The following is a 20,736-nucleotide window of genomic DNA, read 5'->3' on the forward strand; positions in this document are numbered from 1 at the left end:
TGGAATCTTGAATGAGTGGCCATTTCTTGTGTGACCCGCAATCGGAACAATAACCAAGAGGTTGCCAATTCACTGTTTCTGCATTGTGCTATTAGACACTTGATGAATGTTTTTTAATCCTTTATAAATTTTCCAGTTCAGCCACCAAGAGATTTGCCAATGATCTCTTTAGATAGACGTAGATTTGTTACGGATTTATATAAAAATTACATGAAGATTAAATTTTTTTTTTATTTAGAATAATTTTTTTAAGGCTAGATTGTCCCAAATCACAAGTCGTCTAAATGTTTAGCCTCTAATTGTAATCCACGCGAATCACGAATGATAAATCCCTTAAATTTCATTTAGGGGAGAGGTATCATTATACCTTAAAGTACCAACTCTTTTCTTTAGTATTTCAGGTATTTACGTACTGTAATCTACTCATTCTTTTTTATCATATGAAATAAAAGACATGGCATTCTATTTATAGAGAAACCTAACAAAATCTATAAATGAAAAAATATCAGTTTGCCCCTAAACTAATATCACATATATTATTTTAGGCTAATTTTATAAATTTATTCAATCAAGTTCTTACTTAATTGTTTCTAGGTCTAGAATTATGGCTCCCTGTATTAATTACATTTTAGTCCATAATTTCTAAAATTTATTTACAATTAACTCACACTTGATTAATCATCTCATTTTAATTAATGACCAATAGTTTTTATGTGTGTGACCTATTAGGTTTTATAATAAGTTGGCTCAAATATAAATTATAATCCTAAACAAAATAGAATTAAATAAATGTATTATTAATTCAGCAATTGATTTATTTATATTTAGTGCCTGTTTGGGGCTGAGTTTCAACCTGCTTTTTGACAAATTTTGAAATTTTTTTTTTTTTTTGCTAAAATTGAGTGTGGTTTGTACTTTTTGGATCGTTTTGATGTGCTGATATCAAAAATAATTTTAAAAAAATGAAAAAACATTATTGGCATGCTTTTCGGCACAAAAAGCTATTTGAAAAGCAACAGCTACCACACTCCCAAACACCCTCTAAAGATCAAGTATAATATCTAGCAACTTGTCATGATCTATCAAATATTAGGAAAGTCATAAGTGGTTTGACTTAACCTTTCAGTGACCAGTTTCTCAGTTTAATTATTATTCATTTATCAATAATGTTTTGATTTAGACATTATAGCAATGAATGTATATACTATATTAGTTCATGTTCATTCTCAACACCATAGTTATTGATTTTCAAATCTCATTACACCTTGCACAATGATTTACAATATATACTGTTTGATAACAGATTAAACATTTTTTATAATTCATATAAGGAAATGAATCCTCTCTTGATTACTTAAATACATTCATATAGTTCATGTTTACCCTATATTTATTTATTTGTCACCCTTTATTAGAACAAAGTATAGCAGAATCAAAACATAACACTCCTTATATAAGATAACTTGGTGCTCTTAAGTCTAATAGTCACTTACACAATTGTCATAGGGTCCTTTCCATATACACAAGTGATCTTTCTATATGGAATTCTCATGCGGGGCTATTCAGTGTACATCACCTACATATTAGTTACAGGATCCCTCATACCTTAGTTATTAAGAACAATTGTTTTCTTTCATAAAGAAAAGAACATAATATGTATTAGTCTCAACAACTCTAATTAATAGTCATTCTTAATAGAACATTGACAAAGAACATTTAGGAACAATGTTTTGAAACAATAGGAATCCTATAATTATAATAACTTTATAATTTTATTTACAAAGCATTTTTTGTTCAAAAAACTTTATATTTACTCTAAATTTATTAATCAAAAATTTGATGAATATTAAAGATATATATATATATATATATATATATATATATATATATAAAACACACACACATGAACAAAGTTAAAGTCACATGTAACCAATCAATTAGCTACAGGGCATATACACTAATAGTGCCTTACTCTACATGTTGTTTAGGTCTGGCCCAAACGACCTACCACCTCTAAAAATAGGTTGTCACATCCATTATTCTCCCTATTTGACCTTGAAAAGTATTTAGGTGTTTTCCTAGCACCATGAAAATTCCCAAGCAAGCACCTTAAGGAAAATTTATTACTTCTAATAAAATTCAATGCAGCACCACACCTCGACTAGCTCACAATCTTCATTGCAGCACCTCCTTTCTCCACCAACTACAATCTCTTGCCAATATGTCTTGTTGAAAGGAAATACCTCTCTCTCTAATTATCACAAGGTCACTTTCTATCATTACTTCATTCACCACGAGGTACATGCCACTCCACTCATTGTGAAGTATTTACAGCAATAATCTTCACACTCTAGGAAGTAAGTTGACATAAACAAGGTATATAAATATCACAGGTTATTAGGTAAGTTAAGATGGGAAATAACACAACATAAAAACAAGTCTTCACACATGACAACCAAATAGCTCTTGTTCAACTCATATTCTTCTACTCCTCGCTCTCTCATACAACTCACACTCTCATGTTCTTCACATCCTTTGATCCCCACTCTCTTTTTGTTTCATCTATATTACTTTTTATTCTAAATTTACTACTTTAAATATTGGAAAGTTCTAACAGAAAACTTGCTTTGCAAAAACAAATCATGAAAGTCACCATGTAAACTTACTAGAATAATGGTCAAGTCTAGTCGCCCCATCAACTTGAAATCATAGTCGTGGAGAGCTTAATCCATTATAAAGTTTCTATGACTTCATGAGTGGCATCATCTGTGGGATCTTAAACAAAAGCTAGTTCATTATTGTTCATACCTATTCATCAAATGAAAGTGCTCGACAATGCTTTTCTATCTATAAAACAATAGCTTTGCCCACTCCCTCAATGAGAAATATATCATATAACTCCATTGTATGCACCTCTTAATGTATAAAGACAACTATATTTCACTGAAATAAATAAGGCAAATGACATGTAAGCTAATATGCATAAGAATACTCATACTCCAACTCTCAGAATGAGTTGTTCCCGCTATAAAAGGCACTCATCAATAATTTCTAAACACATGAGTGACTATCACCATCAATCTTTCTTTAAACCTCACTCACACGCTCCTCATTAAAAAAGATCCAAATGCGAAACAAGATCAATAACTACATGAGCTCCTAAAAATGAGCATCATCCCTACCAAGTAGGAGATTCTCTATTTTGTAATCGAGTGATACACACTCATCTATCCAAATATTGTGTCTCTACCAATTCCAACCTAGACAACTAAGATGAACATATAGACCTCAAAAGGCATATATAAAATGTTTGAAACATCCTATAACTTGTAACATAAGATAGTGATATCATAAAAAAGATCCTTCCAACAATGTTATGTGGATCTATTTGGGTGTAGTACTATAACCTAGAGCATGGATATATCCTTAACTTTTATTATCTTAATGCCAAACTTCTTCTTTTTTCCATCATACAACAAGAAGATAAAAGTACCAGAACATAACTCTAAAGGTTTAATGAAAAAATAATCAACATGAAGAATTTACTTAAACTCACCACCACTAAAGATCTAATTAATAGGGTTTACAAATATTATTTACGAAATGATTGTATACTCTTCTTGATCAAACTCTCATAAATGTGAAATAGGTGATGAAAAACTATATTCTAATAGAAAAAATAAGCATGACCATACAAGATCACCTCCGTTTCCAGCGATAAAAAGTATAATCTTCCCAATGCCATCAATCTCTTATTAGGGCATCCAAGATAGCATTAAAAGATTCATTTGTGACAGCCTGAGATTCTCTAAGCTCATGTAATAAAAACCATGTGAAGATAACTTGACATGTATAAAATAACACATTAACAAAATTCATAAGAAGACATGTTAACAAAAACCACAAAAAGAAACACTATAAAAACCACGAGAAGGTAACTTAACATGTATAAAATTCTAAGTGTTTTGTTTCCTCTTACGCATTATGTTAAGTACTTCAAATATGATTGTTTAAAAGACTTGGATGGGCAAATGATTATGCATAATTTGTTTAAAAAACAATGCAACCTTTTAGGATAGCCTAAATGGCATGACACCTCTATGCCATTCAAGCTAGACCCAAATGGTATAACCTTCACACTATTTAGGTTAGGCTCGAACAACATACCTTCCTCTCCATGACCATATTTCCATATCATTTGAGTATGTCATGAATGGCTTGCCATATCTAAAAACAAGATGCCTTATCCATTATTCTCCCAATTTGACCTTGAAAAATATTTGGACCTCAACTTAGCACCACATAAATTTCCTAAACACACTTCAAATCAAAATTATGACTTCCAATAAAATCTAGCATGGTGCTTCACCTTGACTAGCTCATAATTATCAGTGTGGCATTACCTTTCTCCATCAATTGTAATCTTCTACTAATATATCTCTTTAAAAGGCACCTAACTCTCTCATCAGTCATTATGAAGTCATTCTTCATCATTACTTCACTCGTCATAAGGTACCTGCAACTCCATTCACCATGAAATACTTGCAACACCAATTTTCATGTTCCATGATGTAAGCTAGAGTAAGTAAGGTATTTTAATACCTTGAATCACCAAGTAAGTTTATATGAGCAATAACATAACACAAAAATAAGTCCTCATATAAGACACATAACTCATGCTCACCTCACACTCCCCTCACTTGTATAAACTCCATACTCTCATGTTTTTAAGGATGACAATAGGTACCCAAAGGTCCAGTTTTTCTATATGCATACCTTATTTGTTACCCATCATATAAGAAATTTAAATATACATATTTTATCCATCACATGGTTATTCATTGTCTAACTATATATATGTATATTATCCATCAAGTTATATTTAGGTCAAGTTTAACAATATTCATACATTATCCATTATCTATTGGGTAAAGTAACTATCCAAAAAAAACCTCACTCATTCGAGTCAATATCCATCTAGTTAGGATTAAATTATCATCCTTGCTTGTTCCTTGCACTCCCTACTCCTCACTCTTTTTCTTTTTCATGCACATTACTTCTTCTATATTTACTAACTTAAGCATCAAAAGATCTCCTGTTTAGCAAGAAAGCTCATGATATTCACAACGTCAACCCACTAGACCAATGGTCAAATAGTCACCACACCAACCCAAAACTGCAATTATGGAAAGTCCAATACTGTTTAAAGTTTTTATCGACTTCATCAAAGTAAAATTTGAATTTAAATCCTTAAAATCATGAAAGCGAGATCTTATGATATTGTTATGGGGTTTTACATCATCTGAAATTATTGTGATATCTCTTTGTAACTTAATTTTTTTTTATTTTTCTTATTTGATTTTGTTTTAATATTGAAGTCATTATTTAGTATTATATTGTGTGTGTTTTTCTTAGAATGTAGATTTATTCTTTACTAACTAATTTAACAGATTTAGTTCCAACTCAATATTTTTCTTAGAAAACGAGACAAAGGTACCGATTGAGCTACAAGTCGACAATTCTTTTGGCTAATTTAAGAGATGTTAATAATGAATATTTCTAGGTTGACTAACGGGTGCCTTTAGGTCACTTGTTAAAAGTCATTTAATTCCTAATGAATTTATGTATGTTTTCTATAATTAAAAATATTATCATATAAAATAATAATAATTTAATATATTTAATTAATATCATTGATTTTTATTTGAATATTTGATTTTTAATCCCTTTTTGATACAATTTAAAAATAAATGAAATATAATGAGTGCGTTAGATAATTCTGTTATGGATTTGATATTTGGTATTAGCTATAAGATACGAAAGTGTTTTTAATGCCCTAACATTCTCTTTTATTTTGTAAAATAGCATATATTAAACATCGCTCAATGAAAGGCTTGTTGATGTTAAAAGTATAATATGACATCGTAACAAAACACTATGAAGACATTAAAATTACAGCTATCCTACTTGCAATAATTTTGAAAACTACTTCGTTTCTTCTAAAAACCATGAAATATTATAACCATCTATCAACATTCTAATTCTCCCTAACTTCGCATTCATTACAAAAATTCAAAATCAGGATCTTTTAAATGGGAGAAGATATTATATAACATATTAAAAAAATTAAGGAGTGAGAAGCTTAGGTCAATATAATATGTCATCATCTTAATATTTAAAAAAAAATATCATCTTCAAAAAAATTAAAGTCAAACCATGTTTTTAATTGATCATTCAAGTTATTTTTGGACCTCTCAAATTAACTTGGTCACATCAGAATAATTCTCATATAGTTTAACTTTAAATTCGGGATAGGCAAAAAAGGTCTTATTAGGTTTTAAGGTTAACTTGTTAGGCCATAACACAATACAACCCAATAAATTAGTAAATACTATTTAAGTTATAGGTAAGCACATTTGATTCAAGTTGAGTTAATTTAAAAAGATATTATAATGTTGGATCTCTTAACAAAATATAGGGTGTGGGTAAAATATTGTAGCTCTATATACAAATTATTCTGGATTGTAATAGTAAATTAATGGTTTTGCCCTTCACCAAATTAGCCTACAAGATTAAGCTGGGGTAAAATGAGGGGTAAAATAATATTTTTCATGTGATTCATTTAACATTTTTGTTTCAATAGGGGTATAAAAGTATTTTCACATTTGTTTTAGAACATTAAAATACTTTTTTCCCTTAAATGAAAAAATTAGATAATTGGTTGTTGTGGATTAAAAAATATCATTATTTTTAGCATAGTAAAATTACCAACTTACCCTTGTAATAAAATTTGTTGCTTTGGGGGCATTTCCAGATTTTTCGTGTTCAATTTTTCGTTATAACCACATTATTAGAGGGGTAAATTAATATTTTACATTAATTAAAAATAATTAAATTTTTTAAATTGTCAGGTGCATGTCATGCATGCGGTCGAGCATGGTAAGGTTCTGTTATACTTCGGTGGAGCGTACAACATCCTTCAGTAATGAAAGATCATCTTTTGTCTTGTCATAGATTCATCATGATGTCCTCTTCCTCTATCAACGGTGCGTGTTTGATATTTCTGGATGGATTTCATTTGGAGTCATTTTTTTATTTCTCTCTTTTCCCTCTCATTACTTGAAATTCATGTCTGGCAATTAAAATTTCAAGGCGGTCCCTTTGTTAGGGGTATTTAAGTATTAATCATCATTATGTTAAATTTTTTTTTCTTGACCTTTCTATAGGTCTTTGTTTTGTTTTTCAATTTTATCCTTTAATTTAAATTTTTTTATTCAAATTTGATCCTGAATCTTTTTTTTTTCTCTTTTTTTTATGCTATTGCTTTTATAAACTTTCAATTATTTTCAATTCCACCATTCGATCAAAATATTTAGTTTGTTATTTAAAAAAAAAAAAATTGATTCTCATTTTTTGAGTGGTTTCTTCTTTTAAATCTTTTATAAAATTGATTTTTCTTTTCAATTTAGCTCTTCAATCCAAAATTATACACCCTCTCATTTTATTTCATTTTCAAATTTGATCCTTATTTTTTTAATTGTTATTTTATGCTTTTAATTCTTTTTGTGATTTTTTTTTTAATTTTATCCTTTGACATTTGAATTTTTAAGGTTTGAGCTTCATAGTTTTTCCAGGTTTGATGTTTCTAATCAAATGGACCGTGTCACCGGTTTTATAAGTTAGTGCAGGTTCCCATCTTTTTTATGGACTTATTTTATTTTTCAATCTCATTACTTGACATTGATTTAAAAAAAAAAAATAGGCTTCATAGCTCTTTTTTTTTTATATGGTCATCCTAACTTCATGACATGGCTTATGGGTTGGGCAGATAAACCTAGGTAGGTTCGCTCTTCTTTTAGTTTCCCTTTTAGTTACTTTTTTTTCTTTGGGATCCTTTTGTGTTATTGATTTTTTTAATTTATCTTTCAATATTTGATTTGTTGAAAATTGACCTTTATGATTTTTATATTTTGGTGTTTCCAATCAAATGGCATAGGGCACAAGTTTTATAAGCTAACTAGAGTTGGCATCAATATATTTTTTTGCTTATTTTTTTCTCATCTATAAATTGACATTGGTTTTTTTAAAAAAAATAGTTTCATAATTTTCTCTATTTTCCTTTATATTGGGTTATTCCAATATCAAAACCTAGTTCGTAAATTTGACGGGTTGACTCGAGTAAATTCAAATTTTTTTTGGCTTATAATTGTTATTTTTATCTTTTTATTTTTTTATTTTTATTATTTAATATTTGGTTTGTTAAAAATTAGGTTTTGAGGTCTTTTCAAATTTGTTGTTGTTGGTCAAACAACTTGGATTATAGATTTAACGAGTTGTTAGCGCTTTTTTTTACTTATTTTCTTTTTATTATTATTTTTATCATTTGATATTATTTAAAAAAATTGCTCCTAGGTCAACTTAATATTATTTTTTTTCTTGAAATATTTTTTCTATCCAATCTGCGACGAAACAAGATTCAACGATTCAATAGCTACTCTTCTTTCTTTGCTGTTATCCATCAAGGAGTCATTAGTGCATTGAATTCCAGCAATAAATGTGGCCGCCGGCGGTTGCCTTGCATTAATAGCACCTTTTCATTTGATGTGTGTATGCTGAGGCCAATTAATGAGCCCAAAATATCTATGAGGCGGCCACTTCAGGAGCCTTAATTTTTTTTTATAAAAAAAAAAAAAAAAAAAAAAAAAAAACCCAGAGAGAGAAGGCGTGATGGTATCTTTTGTTTCTTGTGTCAGCCTTCCTTGTGCTCCGGTCACGCTAATGAGAAAAAAAAAATTAGAATGGATTTTTTATTTAATTATATATTAAAAAAATATATATAAATAAAATTTCAGAGGAAAAATATATCTTTTTTGTTAAAATTATCTTTTATGATTCATGTGATTTTTGTTAAAAAAAAAACATAATTTTTTATAGTAGCATAGTTGATTGAATTAAAAATAACAACAATTATAAAAAACAATATTAGAAAAAACTACAATGATTTGAACTAAAAAAACCATTTTTTAATAATTTTTTTAATCATGTTTTTTTCTTTTATATTTTGACAAACATGCTTTTTTTCTACAATTATTGTTTTAAGTGAACTTTTATGATCATGAAAGTAAGTTTCAATAAAACAAATAATTAAATATATATATATATATATATATATATATTGATCTTTTTATGTACCTAAATGAAACAATATAAGAACAATAAATTTGAGAAAATTTATATAAAAATTAAAAAATTAGATATTTTATTTTCACTCAATATTAATGAGCAAATTATTTTAAAAATTATGCATATTAGACTAATACATAATTATTTATAAGCACAATAATATCATAGTAAAAAAGCTTTGGTTTTCTTGAAAACAAATATATAATTGGATATTCACTTAAATATTATTTTAATAAATTGATTTAAAGAGATTTTTATCAAGAAAATAAAAAAACAAAAAAAAAAAACATAAAGGGATATTTAAGAAAAAAGACCAGGTCCGTCTAGGCCAAGAAAATAATTCTAAGCACGCATGGGCCTAGAATAATGGCCCACACACCTCGTTTTTTTTAATTAATGAGTAGGAGGATACCATCCTAAAACTTTTCTTATATAGCAAACGATGTTTTGCTTGTTCTGAGAGACAACACATCATTTTTTTTATTATTTTTTTGCAATATCCTGTAATTGAAAAGTCGAGGTTTGAGTTTGAGACCATAAAAACTCAATTTCTAACTTCTTTTCACATTAAAATACCTCCAATAATATCGTTGGAACTTCAATAAACCCATTTAAATCTCGAAAAAAAACTAGAATCACTCTAAGAAAACAAAATATAATCTAATAGAAAACAACTTTATAGGTCTCTATCTACTTTTTACAACAAGTTCAAAGAGAATCGTCGTCTCTATTGAATTCTCTTTTCAAGATAAACTCACTAACACCAAGATCAATCTTTTTTATAATTGGAATATGATCAACCAAACACCCTCGCTCCTCTCTTTTTATAATGACTCATTTGAAAAAAAAAATAGGGATTAAAACACAAAAATAAATAAAATTTAGTACTGAAACGGTAAAACCACAAAACACAATGACCAAAAATGAAAAAAGTAAAATATTAGGGACCAAACTATAGTTTTTCATTCCCTTTGAACATTAAAAAGAGAAAGGGTTGTTTTTTAGTGTTAAATTTGGTCCACGTTGTTTTAATTTTTTTTCTTTATTAACATTAAATTATATTTTTTTAATATTATATGGAAGGATGAAATTGAAAAGAAAAAAAGTTGATAGTATAATATGAAATGACGAAATTAAAAAGAAAAAAAAGCTTGGTAACTAGAAAATTTTCCAATGATAAAAAAAAGAAAAAGAGGGGGTAACTTACTACACTGTAGTAGTTATTAGTATATAATGAGTCAACCTCTACACTAATATAAACAATAAAAACACGTTTTTTATTTTTTTTATAATTTATAATATAATATAACAAAATGAACTTTCAAAACTAATTTTTTATTATTATTATTTAACACCTAACCTCACTATAATAATAATAATAATAATAATAATAATAATAATAAATAATAAATAAAGGTTAAAAGTAAATAAGAAACTTAGCTTATGAAGCTTATGTTTGAGGTTCGTTGCAAGGATATATTTGGTATAAAAGTTAGTGATGGTTTGGAAATATGGTAGCGGTTGTTTTTTAAAATGTTTTTCGTGCCGAAATGCATTAAAATAATATTTTTAAAAAAAAATATTTTTAATATCAACGCATCAAAACAATCTAAAACATATAAAAATAAAATTAATTTTTTAAAAAACATGAGTACAACCACGTTCCAAAACACACTCCCATCATTATTGCAATTGTTATTTATAATGTGGTTGTTGACATGCATGTGCATTACTATTCATATTAGGATATAAAGATTTTTTTTTTTTTAACCTTAGCATAGTTTTAAAAAATACAGTTTATAAAATATTTAATCCTTTCAAGCTGAATTTCACATATGCGACTCTCGAGATGCACTTAAGGAGTGCAACTAGCCCAAAAAATTTGTTCATGACATTTTTTTCAACCTTTCTAACTCCTTATCAAAATAAAAAACTCAAAGCAAACTAGCTTTAGAATTTAGAAAAACAATTTACAATTCAACTTTATAGCATAATTAAAATTTTAACACACTTTGGAATTCATTAAAAGTAACAATTCACAATTAAACACAATGATTCACATAACATTTTATTAAATTTAAACTAAAATCATAATTCTTGTAACATTAAATCATATAATCTAACTAGATCTATAAATTCACCCTACCTCGTAGATGGGTCTAGAGCCTTGGTGGAAGGACCTACATCACTACCCCAACTTGAGGACAGGCCTGTAGAGTCCGTATAGGGGTCAACACCAAGATTGTTCGAGCTTATAAACGGGTCTGGGATGCTTATGAATGAATCAATATCCCCAACTACATGTCCCCTTTCACAATAAGTGATATCATCTTTCATTAATGTCGCTTCGAGACACTCAGCTTCCTCAACCTACTGAAGTCCACCATGACACAAATTGAGCATAGTGTTGGCCACGAAACAACTCATTTTATCGATGCCTTCACTGATAGAAGTTGTTGCTTTTTTGAGCCTCACGTGCTAAGTAATAAATGTATATACATACATTGAAAAATAATTATCACATGTCATTTATAATAACACTAACAATACTTAATAAATGTTATATCTAAAAAAAATTATTGCATATCAATTGATTTTGTATTTAATATCAGGGTTTATAATACATTAGATTACGTGGACACCTTCGAAATATAACTATATAACTGTAATAAACTAGCACATAATAGGCAAATATCATCTCATGTAGGTATCTAAATCAATTGTCAAATGTTACTCCTCAAATAGTCGACCCCTCCCAACATTCCAAAAATCTAGGTAAGTTGTATGAATCACTAATCAAATTCCCTTCATGTTTACCTCAATGACTGATACATTTCAAAAGTAGTATCAATATAATTCGAGATGTTTTGAGACAAGTCAAAGTATTGCATTTCCCAATTAGGACAATGCATCTGAGATAATACAGCGATACCTATGTTAATCACACCTCGTATCCATTAGAGAAAAGATTGCCGGTAAGGACAGGGATGTTAAGGTGGGTGATTGTTGTGGAGAGTGAGGGAAAATAAAGATAAAAAATGAAAGAAATTAGATATTGTTATTTAAAATTATTTGGAGTCGCAATCCTCGACTTATAAGTTATATATAAGAATATAGCTCATGAAAGTGTATCATTTTTTTAAATATTTTAGAGACAGTAATATTTTATCTTTTTTTTTAACTGTACTAAAAACCAAAAAAAAAAACCTCAAGGATATATTTAATGGATTGGACTAGACAATACATGTTCTTATTTGTGTATTTGATGCATACTAGACACGACAAGTTCAAGTGAAGATTTTTTTCGCAAAAGTTCATTTTGATATTTGAAATTTTTTTCAACAATTTATTTCTATCCCTATATTTATTTTTCTAATATTTTAGTTCTTTTTAAAAATTTTGGTCCTTTAATTTATGTTATGCATAATTTAGTCCTTAAATCAAAAACTTTTTTGCAATTACAAGTTGTAAAACCCCGTTAAGAGAAAATCTTCTCGACAAATTATGAAATCACAATTCAAAATGCTCACGGTAGCCATTTGGAGAAGAAAACTAGTTTGACTTGGAAAAGAAATCAATGTTTGATTGGGAGTATAATCTAGATTATTTTTTAAAATTTTATCAGTTAAAAAATACATTAAAATAATATATTTTTAATATCAACACAATCAAAATAATCCAAAAACACTAAAAATATATTTAATTTGAAGAAAAAAATTCAAAATTTAATAAAAAAACATCAGTTCATCTGTAGCCCAAATGGAACCTTTGAGCTGAAACACTAAATACACAAATGGTCAGGGTCGACAAAATCACTTTCAAGAGAAACTAAGGATTAGTACAGTCAATGGCTGACCTTGGATGTGCCAGGAATGGATCTATAAACCATGGTAGCGCATGCAAAACTATAAATGAAAACAATTAATTGCTCTCTCTCGTGTGCAACCTGGCATGGATCTCCACCCAAGTGGCTTCAACCAAAACGCATTTTCATTGCAGTTAAGGACATCTACTGCCACATGCGTCTAGTTAATGAAGTGAAATCCGAAAACGCTGAATCCTCTCTCTTTTCAAGTATGAAAGAAACTGTGTAAATCTGTTTCTGTATGGTGTTGATTCAGTACCATGCCAATAACACTTTCCCTATAACACAACCTCTGCGTTGTCCTTGTGATTACCAGCAGCCTCTTCCTCTTCAAGTTCTTTAATTAGCTTTTCAATCTGCCTCCTATAAACAGGCATAAAGTGATCGCTAACCATGGTTTGAGAAAGCCTCAGCTTCCCATAAAGAGTTCTGGGAGTTCGGAAGATCCCAACTTTAGTCTCCACCGGTGGCTGGCTGTTGTCAGAACCACTCGAGGTGGGGGTATCACCTTCACTCTCTGCACTATCAAGATGCAGGGTAACAATATGCATAATCTTTCCTGGAGGGAAGAATCTGCGCACTTCCTTCATTCCTGGAGCAGTGCTTCCAGGCTGGTCCTCACCTACCTCTGCAATGGCTGCTGCTTCTTCTTCCCTTATTTCCTTTGCCACATCAGCATCCTCACTATCTGATCTATCATACAGCTCATGCTCAAGCTGTTGCCACAACTCCACTTCATTCATTCGGTCTTCATGTGAATCATTCATGAGGTCCTCTCCATGATCAAGATCAGCACCCATACGAGCATGTGAAGCCATTTCATCAGTACAAGAATATTCAATTTCTGAAGTCCATTCTGCTCCTTCAGAAGAAGCAGGTAGTTCAATAGTTCCAGTGGAAGCTGTGGTTGTGTTACTGTCAGGAGATGTCAGAAGAGGCTCCGAAGTTTCAGCTTTTAAGCCAGATCCTGGGGAACCTCCCTCTCCTGAATTTGAACTTGCAGCTGTGGCTCGGTGGCGGGGTCCAATGCATGACCATGAAGACAACTGAAGGGAAGGGCGTGTGGTCCATGCCGCCTGGGCCATGCTCTGTGCTCTCTTCATTACAACCTGCAGGCATTAAATACCAAACTAGTTGGTTTTGAGTAGAAGAACTCTTATCATCTCTATGTACTCACTCGAGCTATATATAAACTTTGCTATGAATACAAGAGCTAGGGTTCTTTCAATAATTCATTGTTATGCCTTCCATATGAGCAAGTGATAGGATAGGATCCAACCACAGTTTCAGACATTAATTCCTTGTTGATAGTCAAAATGTACCAGTTTAGGAGGAAAAGGAAGGACCACAGCAAGTCCACTTCAGTTGATTGAGAAGTCTAAGAATGTTGGGGAATTATGAAGAGAAACTAGTTTGCAATTGCATTGCATACAAGATATCACCTGTGTACCATTGGAGACAGGGCGCAAAATTGCCCCAGCCCCAGCAACCTTTGCTCTAGCGCTGGCAATGGATGGAAGACGGGAACCCAACGCCGATGCCGAACGATAAACAGTACTCAGAATTCTTGTATGCTCAATCTGATTCCTCAAATCATTCAGCCATGCAGATGCTGTCACCTGAAACAGGAAAATTGTTGCTAAAAAATATAGAAGCACAACAGAGAATGAGAAATTGAAGTTGCACATCGTTATTGAAGTTAATGAGAAAAGTCAGGGTGGCACCTATGAGGACTTGAAAAATTGCCAGTTGCTTTCTCAAATAAAATGAATTTCTAAAAAACAGTAAATAAAAGAGCAAAAATAGAAGGGGAAAGCTTTTGGGAGACTCTGAATGCTTCAATGCAAAATTCACCAAATGCATCAACACAACTACTTTGCAGCATAAATGAGAACCATATAAACATAGATGTTTTGCAGTTATATCAGCCCTCATCCAGACAACTCCCAATGGTAAAACATCAGAAAAGTTTCAGCAAGCACAAGTCATAAATTCTGCCACATAGGATACATGCATAAAAGATATCCGCCAAATAATCCTCGGGTGTCAATAGATTTGGAACAAGAAAAAGAAAGTAAATTGAAATCCTAAACAGTTTTAAGAAAGTAACCTCTGCACGTAAATCATCAACTGAAGCAGCTGAGAATGTAGGCACTAAGTCAGCTCCATTTATAACAGAAGTAATGAATTCATTGCCTGATTCAGCCAATTCCCATGTCATACAAGCAGCTGCATATGGAACCTCAAGTCAGTGAACATACAAAGCACGTGCGCACCACCATACCACTCTATAGAACATATGAAAGCAAACCCAGGTGCCACAGACAGAGAGAGAGAGAGAGAGAGAGAGAGATGAAAGGCATCAAGTTTTCATGTTAACACTGAAGATTTGATAAGTTCTGGATAGAAACCTGGAGCAAATGTGACACACGTAGTTGACGATAATTCCTTCTGTTCTCGTAATACATATGTTAAAAGGGCAGCAGTGCCTCCACCAAGAGAGTGCCCTACAATCTTTGGATTCAAGAGAAGTAATCTTAGTAAAACTTGTTCACCTTATTCACCTTAAACAAGATATTATCAAATGTAAAGAAAAAAAGTATGTTCTATACAGTTTTATTCAGTTTTGAAAGGAGATTCAAAGAGGGCATTCTTGTTTGGGAGTGTAGTAGCAGTTGCTTTTCAAATAGCTTTTCGTGCAGAAAAGCATGCCAATAATGTTTTTTCATTTTTTAAAAATCATTTTTGATATCAGCACATCAAAACGATCCAAAAGGTACAAACCGCACTCAATTTTAGCACAAAAAAAAAAATTGAAATTTTCCGAAAAGCAAGTTCAACCACAGTGACCAAAGCAACATGCAATTTATGGAATCTTGCTAGTGCTTGTTTTGACATACCAGTTGCACAAGACACTATAGAATACAAAGAGTATTGAATGTTCATAAGCAAATGTTTCAGAACATTCAGTAGGAACAGATTCAAACACTTCGGTAATGAAAGGTATCATGAACTAGGTTATGTACTCTCATCTTCTGGTCAAAATTTCTTGGCTTCACAAAAGGAAGGAAGGATGGAGAAAGTTCGAGGGAAGCAATAACTAATGTATAGTGTCTTGAAAACACTCACGCAGCAAATAGGTTCCAGAAGACTATAAACCTGACTAGAGTGTTCAGAGCTAACATTAATTGCAATAAAAAAAAAATACGTCCAAAAAAATATAAACTCCTCAAACATAGCCAATGAACTCTGCTATGAGCTCAAACTTAGAAGCACAATTTACTAAATCAAGTTGAGATTCAATATTGTTCCTATCTGTGGTTTTTTTTCTCGAGATAGAAACAGAAATGATTCTGTTTTTTATGACATGACCACATAATGACTTGAGCACACAGTGAGGGGAAAAAAGTTTCCAACTTGCGTTTACCTTGAGTTTATAATCAGGGAATTGCCCAAGTGCCTGTTTGAGACAAGGTGTCGCAAGCTTCGAAATCCACCAGGCAGCTGCAACCATCCCACAATGTGCATAGCCTAAAACTAAATTGCTGACTCCTCCCTCATGCACAACAGAGTGATGAAAAGGCACAACAGCTCCAGTTGCAGCTGTCAAAGTATCTTTAATGCTATGTGTTCCACGTATCAGTAAGAAAAAATATTTTGTCTTGTGATCAACTAAAATTGTAAAAGCTGGCTTCAATATCTGCATTACATAGATGTAAAGATGCATTCAGAAAAAGCATGGATACTACAGGTATGATGCTCAGTACCTTTTGTCAAAACAATGATGTGAAAGGAAGCAAAAGGTACACCAGGACCTTTAAGTGAAGTATTCAACAATAGAAGCATTATATAAAACTTACTCCTGCTTTGGGTTCTTGAAGAAGAACACTTTCTTCAGTGAACCCTGTCTCCTCTAAAAACAAAGGAAAAGGTTTTTTTGAGAAATGCCAACACAAGGTCAACAAGTTTAAGAGGTATCTAAGTTCAGCTGCTACTTCTAATCCTTTAAGCTGTACACTATCTTCACCGCCAAATACACTGCCAACATGCAAGGTGCCCTGCAAATAAGATTACAAGTCAGATTATCTGCCCAACAAAAGAAAGCACCAAAAAGAAAAAGATTCAGAAGATCTCTGCATCATGAACTCATTGTTTCCTATAAAGATGAAAAACTATTTGGTAGTGTCAGGAGCAAAAGATAAAGTGCAAATAGAGTTACTGGAATTCCCTAAAACACACAGAAACAGCATTTTAATGAAAAAAATGTCATGTTGAGTGGCCAGATAGCACCACTAATGCAGCACAGGAATGCAAGCATGCAGGCATATTTATTTTCTCCAATGACCAAGAAAATGGATTTGAGGTTTCTTCAAACAATTATAGAACTGCAGCCTTGGGGTAAAGGAGTTTCTTACTGTGTATAATTACTATTCTGCCTTGGCAATCTAAAAACCCTCAATATAGCAACTAACTACATCTCAAGATTCAGATTATCTATAAGGTGTGTGACAAGAGTTTATTCGAACATGACCACCAAGGAAAAGGTGTGACTGTCAGAATTATTCTATCAATCCAGTAAAAGACTCGAAAGCTTGTAGAAGACATATTCCTAGAGTTTCTTCAAACATGACCACCATGGTTGAGGCATTATACTAAGATTCAAACAATTAATTAACATCTCACAAAATTTTATGTCTGTTTTCACAAAAACAGCCATAAAATTTCAAAACCAGTAAATGAAAACTGAGACATAATCAAGCAAGTTGTCTAGGATTCAAATGTTGACACCAACATATTAGTCTAGTATCCTTTCTTCTTTTTTTGGGGGGAAGGAGGGGGTCAATTTTAGCAAATACAATACAAAAATTCACGACATCATTTGATACAGGAAGAGGTCCAGTTTAACATAAATAAATACCTCCAGACATGCCATATAAACCAACACATTCATGAAATAATAATAATAAATAATTGAGGACAACAACATTGTTCTAAAAAACCAACATATTCATGAAATGTTATAAAAACAGCACTCTCACCAGGGGATCAAGAAGAACAAACATAAACAATCAGACATGAAACAAAGGAAGGGCTCACCTGCCTCTTCAATAGAAAGTTGATCCCGAATGCCAAGTCCCCAATAGGCCACTTCCCTAGAGTTTCAGAGTAAGTAAACCTGAGAGTCTCCGACAAAGTTGAGATCGTTTCCAACCACGTTGCAGGAGCTTGAATTAACCTATGTGATACGCGTTCAATACCTAAATGAACGCGACTATGTGCGTCACCGCTGTCATTCTCATTATCACCATCGTCATCATCATGAGATGTGCTAGACCTTAATTTACGGTTCAAAGTATAGTACAAAAGAGCAGCTGCACCGGCTGCTGTAGCCATAGTTGCAGTTGCCATGAATTTATACCTAATTCACGCACGAACCAAAAATGCACTATGATTAGCAACCTCTAAAATCTAAAATTCATTGTTACTTGAAAAGGATGAAAATCAAGCACAAAAACTGTATTCAAAAGGGAAATTCAATAAATTATCTGCTAAAAAGGCATACTGTTAAAAAAAGGCAACACCCATAATTCTTTAGTGCAATTTTACTAGGGTTCTTTACCAAAAAAAAATCATTCTAAAAAGAAAGAAAGTTTCAAACTTCACACACACAAAAGCTAATCCAAGCAATTTATAGATGACCCACTATTGGGTTTGCAAGAAAATAAGTGAAAAGGAAGAAGAAAAAAAGAATTTTAACAAGTCTACTTTTGTCTGGAATCACTAAAAAAAAAAAAAAGGTATTTGAATTTGATTATAATAAGAGGGAAAAGAGGATGAAGGAAGGAATTGAGAACCTGAACATGATAATAGGAGAGGAAGGAATGGAAAGAAACAAACCTGATTGAAATTATTATTTTTTGTGTGCGTGAAAGCAGAGGTTGGAGTGCTAATTAAAAGACTTTCTGGCTAAGGAATCAAAATAAAAATCAAATATAAAGTTAATAACAAGGAAAGGAAACTGATTTGCCCTGTCTTCCTCCCTTTCTCTTTCTGTTACCTTTGGACAGCCTGCGAGGGACCTAACACCCACAAGCAAAACCTCGCTCTCGCTCTCCTCTGTTTTCTTCTTCTGTTTTTTAAGGCAAATATTTTGTTCAGACACGTGGTTGTTGGATATTAGTCTTCTGTTGAGGTAAACTCCAGAAAGGCTTTTAAACCGAACCGACCTTACTCCATCCATCCATTCATTAATTTAAATTAATGGATAAATAGCAATTACCAAGATATTAGATTAATGGCCGCTATATCATATATGATATGATAGGATGTGGGTCTGGTTAATTTTTTTAATATCAAAAAAATATATAAATATATTAAATGATAATTTTTTAAAATATTGATATAATAATATATTAGATAATATTTTTAAAAATATTAAAATTTTGATATGTTTGATTGATTTTGTTAACTTGTTAAATTTATGATATGAATTATAAGATTAAAATAATTTTATACAGAGTAAATTAAAATAAATTATGAAGGTCAATTATTAATAAACTCAATGTTAAAAGATAAAATTAAAAAAAATAAATATTAAATTAAAAAAAAACTACACAGGTCAACCTTTATTAACTTGTCAAACCCATAACCCAATTCATTTGATTTGGATAATCTCATAGAATGGGAATCAAAATAATTATGTAACCCGATTTTCAATCAATATAATATTAAATGATGAAATTATATAAAAAAAATTACAAAATGATAAAATAAACAACTTGAGTCATCTCAAACTAACCTGATAAACTCACAATCTAAGTAATGAAATTTGAATAACTTAATAAAAAAGTAAATAAAAAAGATCATGAATCTCTAATTTCAATAGATACAATGTTGAAAGTTAAGATCGAGAGAGAAAAATCCATGATATTGAGATAACTCCACACAAATCAAATTAAAGAAAATTTTATGAAACTTAATTCTCAAAAAATCTAATATTGAAATGTGAGATTGAAAAAAAAACTAAATAAAAAAAAATTGATTTGTTGGAGAGAAAAATTGAATGTATATACACACACAAAAAAAAATGAACTAAGTCAATTCGGATTAACTCTCCAAACTCACAATCCAACTCATAAAATTAAGATAATCTCATATAAAACACATAAAAAAACATGTAAAGCCCAATTTCCAACTAACCTGGTATTAAAAGATGAAATTAAAAAAACAAATTTAATAAGAAAAAACAACCTAAAACAACAACTCTGAGTCATCTTGGGTTAATTTGTCCAACCTGCAAGCCAAATTATGAGATCAGGATAGATTCATGAAAAGTAAACGAAAAAAAAATAATGAACCCTTACATCCAACATATTTAGCATTAAAGGTTGAAATTAAGAGAGAGAGAGAGAGAGAGAGAGAGAGAGAGAGAGAGAGAGAGAGAGAGAGAGAGAGAGAGAGAGAGAGAGAGAGAGAGAGAGAGAGAGAGAGAGAGAGAGAGATATAAATCTATGAGACTAGTATATATACCAACAAAAAGAAAATTGAAAAAAAAAAAAATTACAATGCATATTCCCTTAAACAATCTAATATTAAAGAATAAATTCTCTTAAAAAAAAATTGAAAAAATTTGGGTTATTAAAGGGTTAAATTAAAAATAAAAATAAAAATAATAATAATAATAATAA

The 20,736-nt window shown here is 30.9% G+C and overlaps 1 protein-coding gene across 2 annotated transcripts; it reads right to left on the reverse strand.

Moving 5' to 3' along the window:
• Window positions 1–12,857: 12,857 nt before the first annotated feature.
• On the reverse strand, window positions 12,858–19,240 carry LOC118037987 (uncharacterized). 2 transcript variants are annotated; one of them, XM_035044191.2, is made up of 8 exons: window positions 19,107–19,240; window positions 18,146–18,467; window positions 16,909–17,106; window positions 16,476–16,748; window positions 15,460–15,562; window positions 15,159–15,277; window positions 14,491–14,667; window positions 12,858–14,157 (listed from the first exon to the last, which is right to left on the reverse strand). In XM_035044191.2, exons 2-8 carry the CDS (start codon window positions 18,455–18,457, stop codon window positions 13,327–13,329), a joined length of 2,013 nt encoding a protein of 670 aa, XP_034900082.1. In that variant the 5' UTR covers window positions 18,458–18,467; window positions 19,107–19,240; the 3' UTR covers window positions 12,858–13,326. The 2 variants fall into 2 exon arrangements, with proteins under 2 accessions (XP_034900082.1, XP_034900081.1); XM_035044190.2 differs by having other exon boundaries at window positions 18,947–19,212.
• Between the last annotated feature and the right edge of the window lie 1,496 nt (window positions 19,241–20,736).

Source organism: Populus alba, chromosome 3, assembly GCF_005239225.2.
Source record: "Populus alba chromosome 3, ASM523922v2, whole genome shotgun sequence".
Lineage (NCBI taxonomy): Eukaryota > Viridiplantae > Streptophyta > Magnoliopsida > Malpighiales > Salicaceae > Populus > Populus alba.

Coding starts and splice junctions, on each gene's coding strand:
- LOC118037987 (XM_035044191.2), bottom strand. CDS start 18,457: ATGGCAACTGCAACTATGGCTACAGCAGCCGGTGCAGCTGCTCTTTTG. Junction 14,668..15,158: donor TTGATGATTTACGTGCAGAG/GTTACTTTCTTA, acceptor TTCCTGTTTCAG/GTGACAGCATCTGCATGGCT. Junction 14,158..14,490: donor CTGTCTCCAATGGTACACAG/GTGATATCTTGT, acceptor TAATGCCTGCAG/GTTGTAATGAAGAGAGCACA.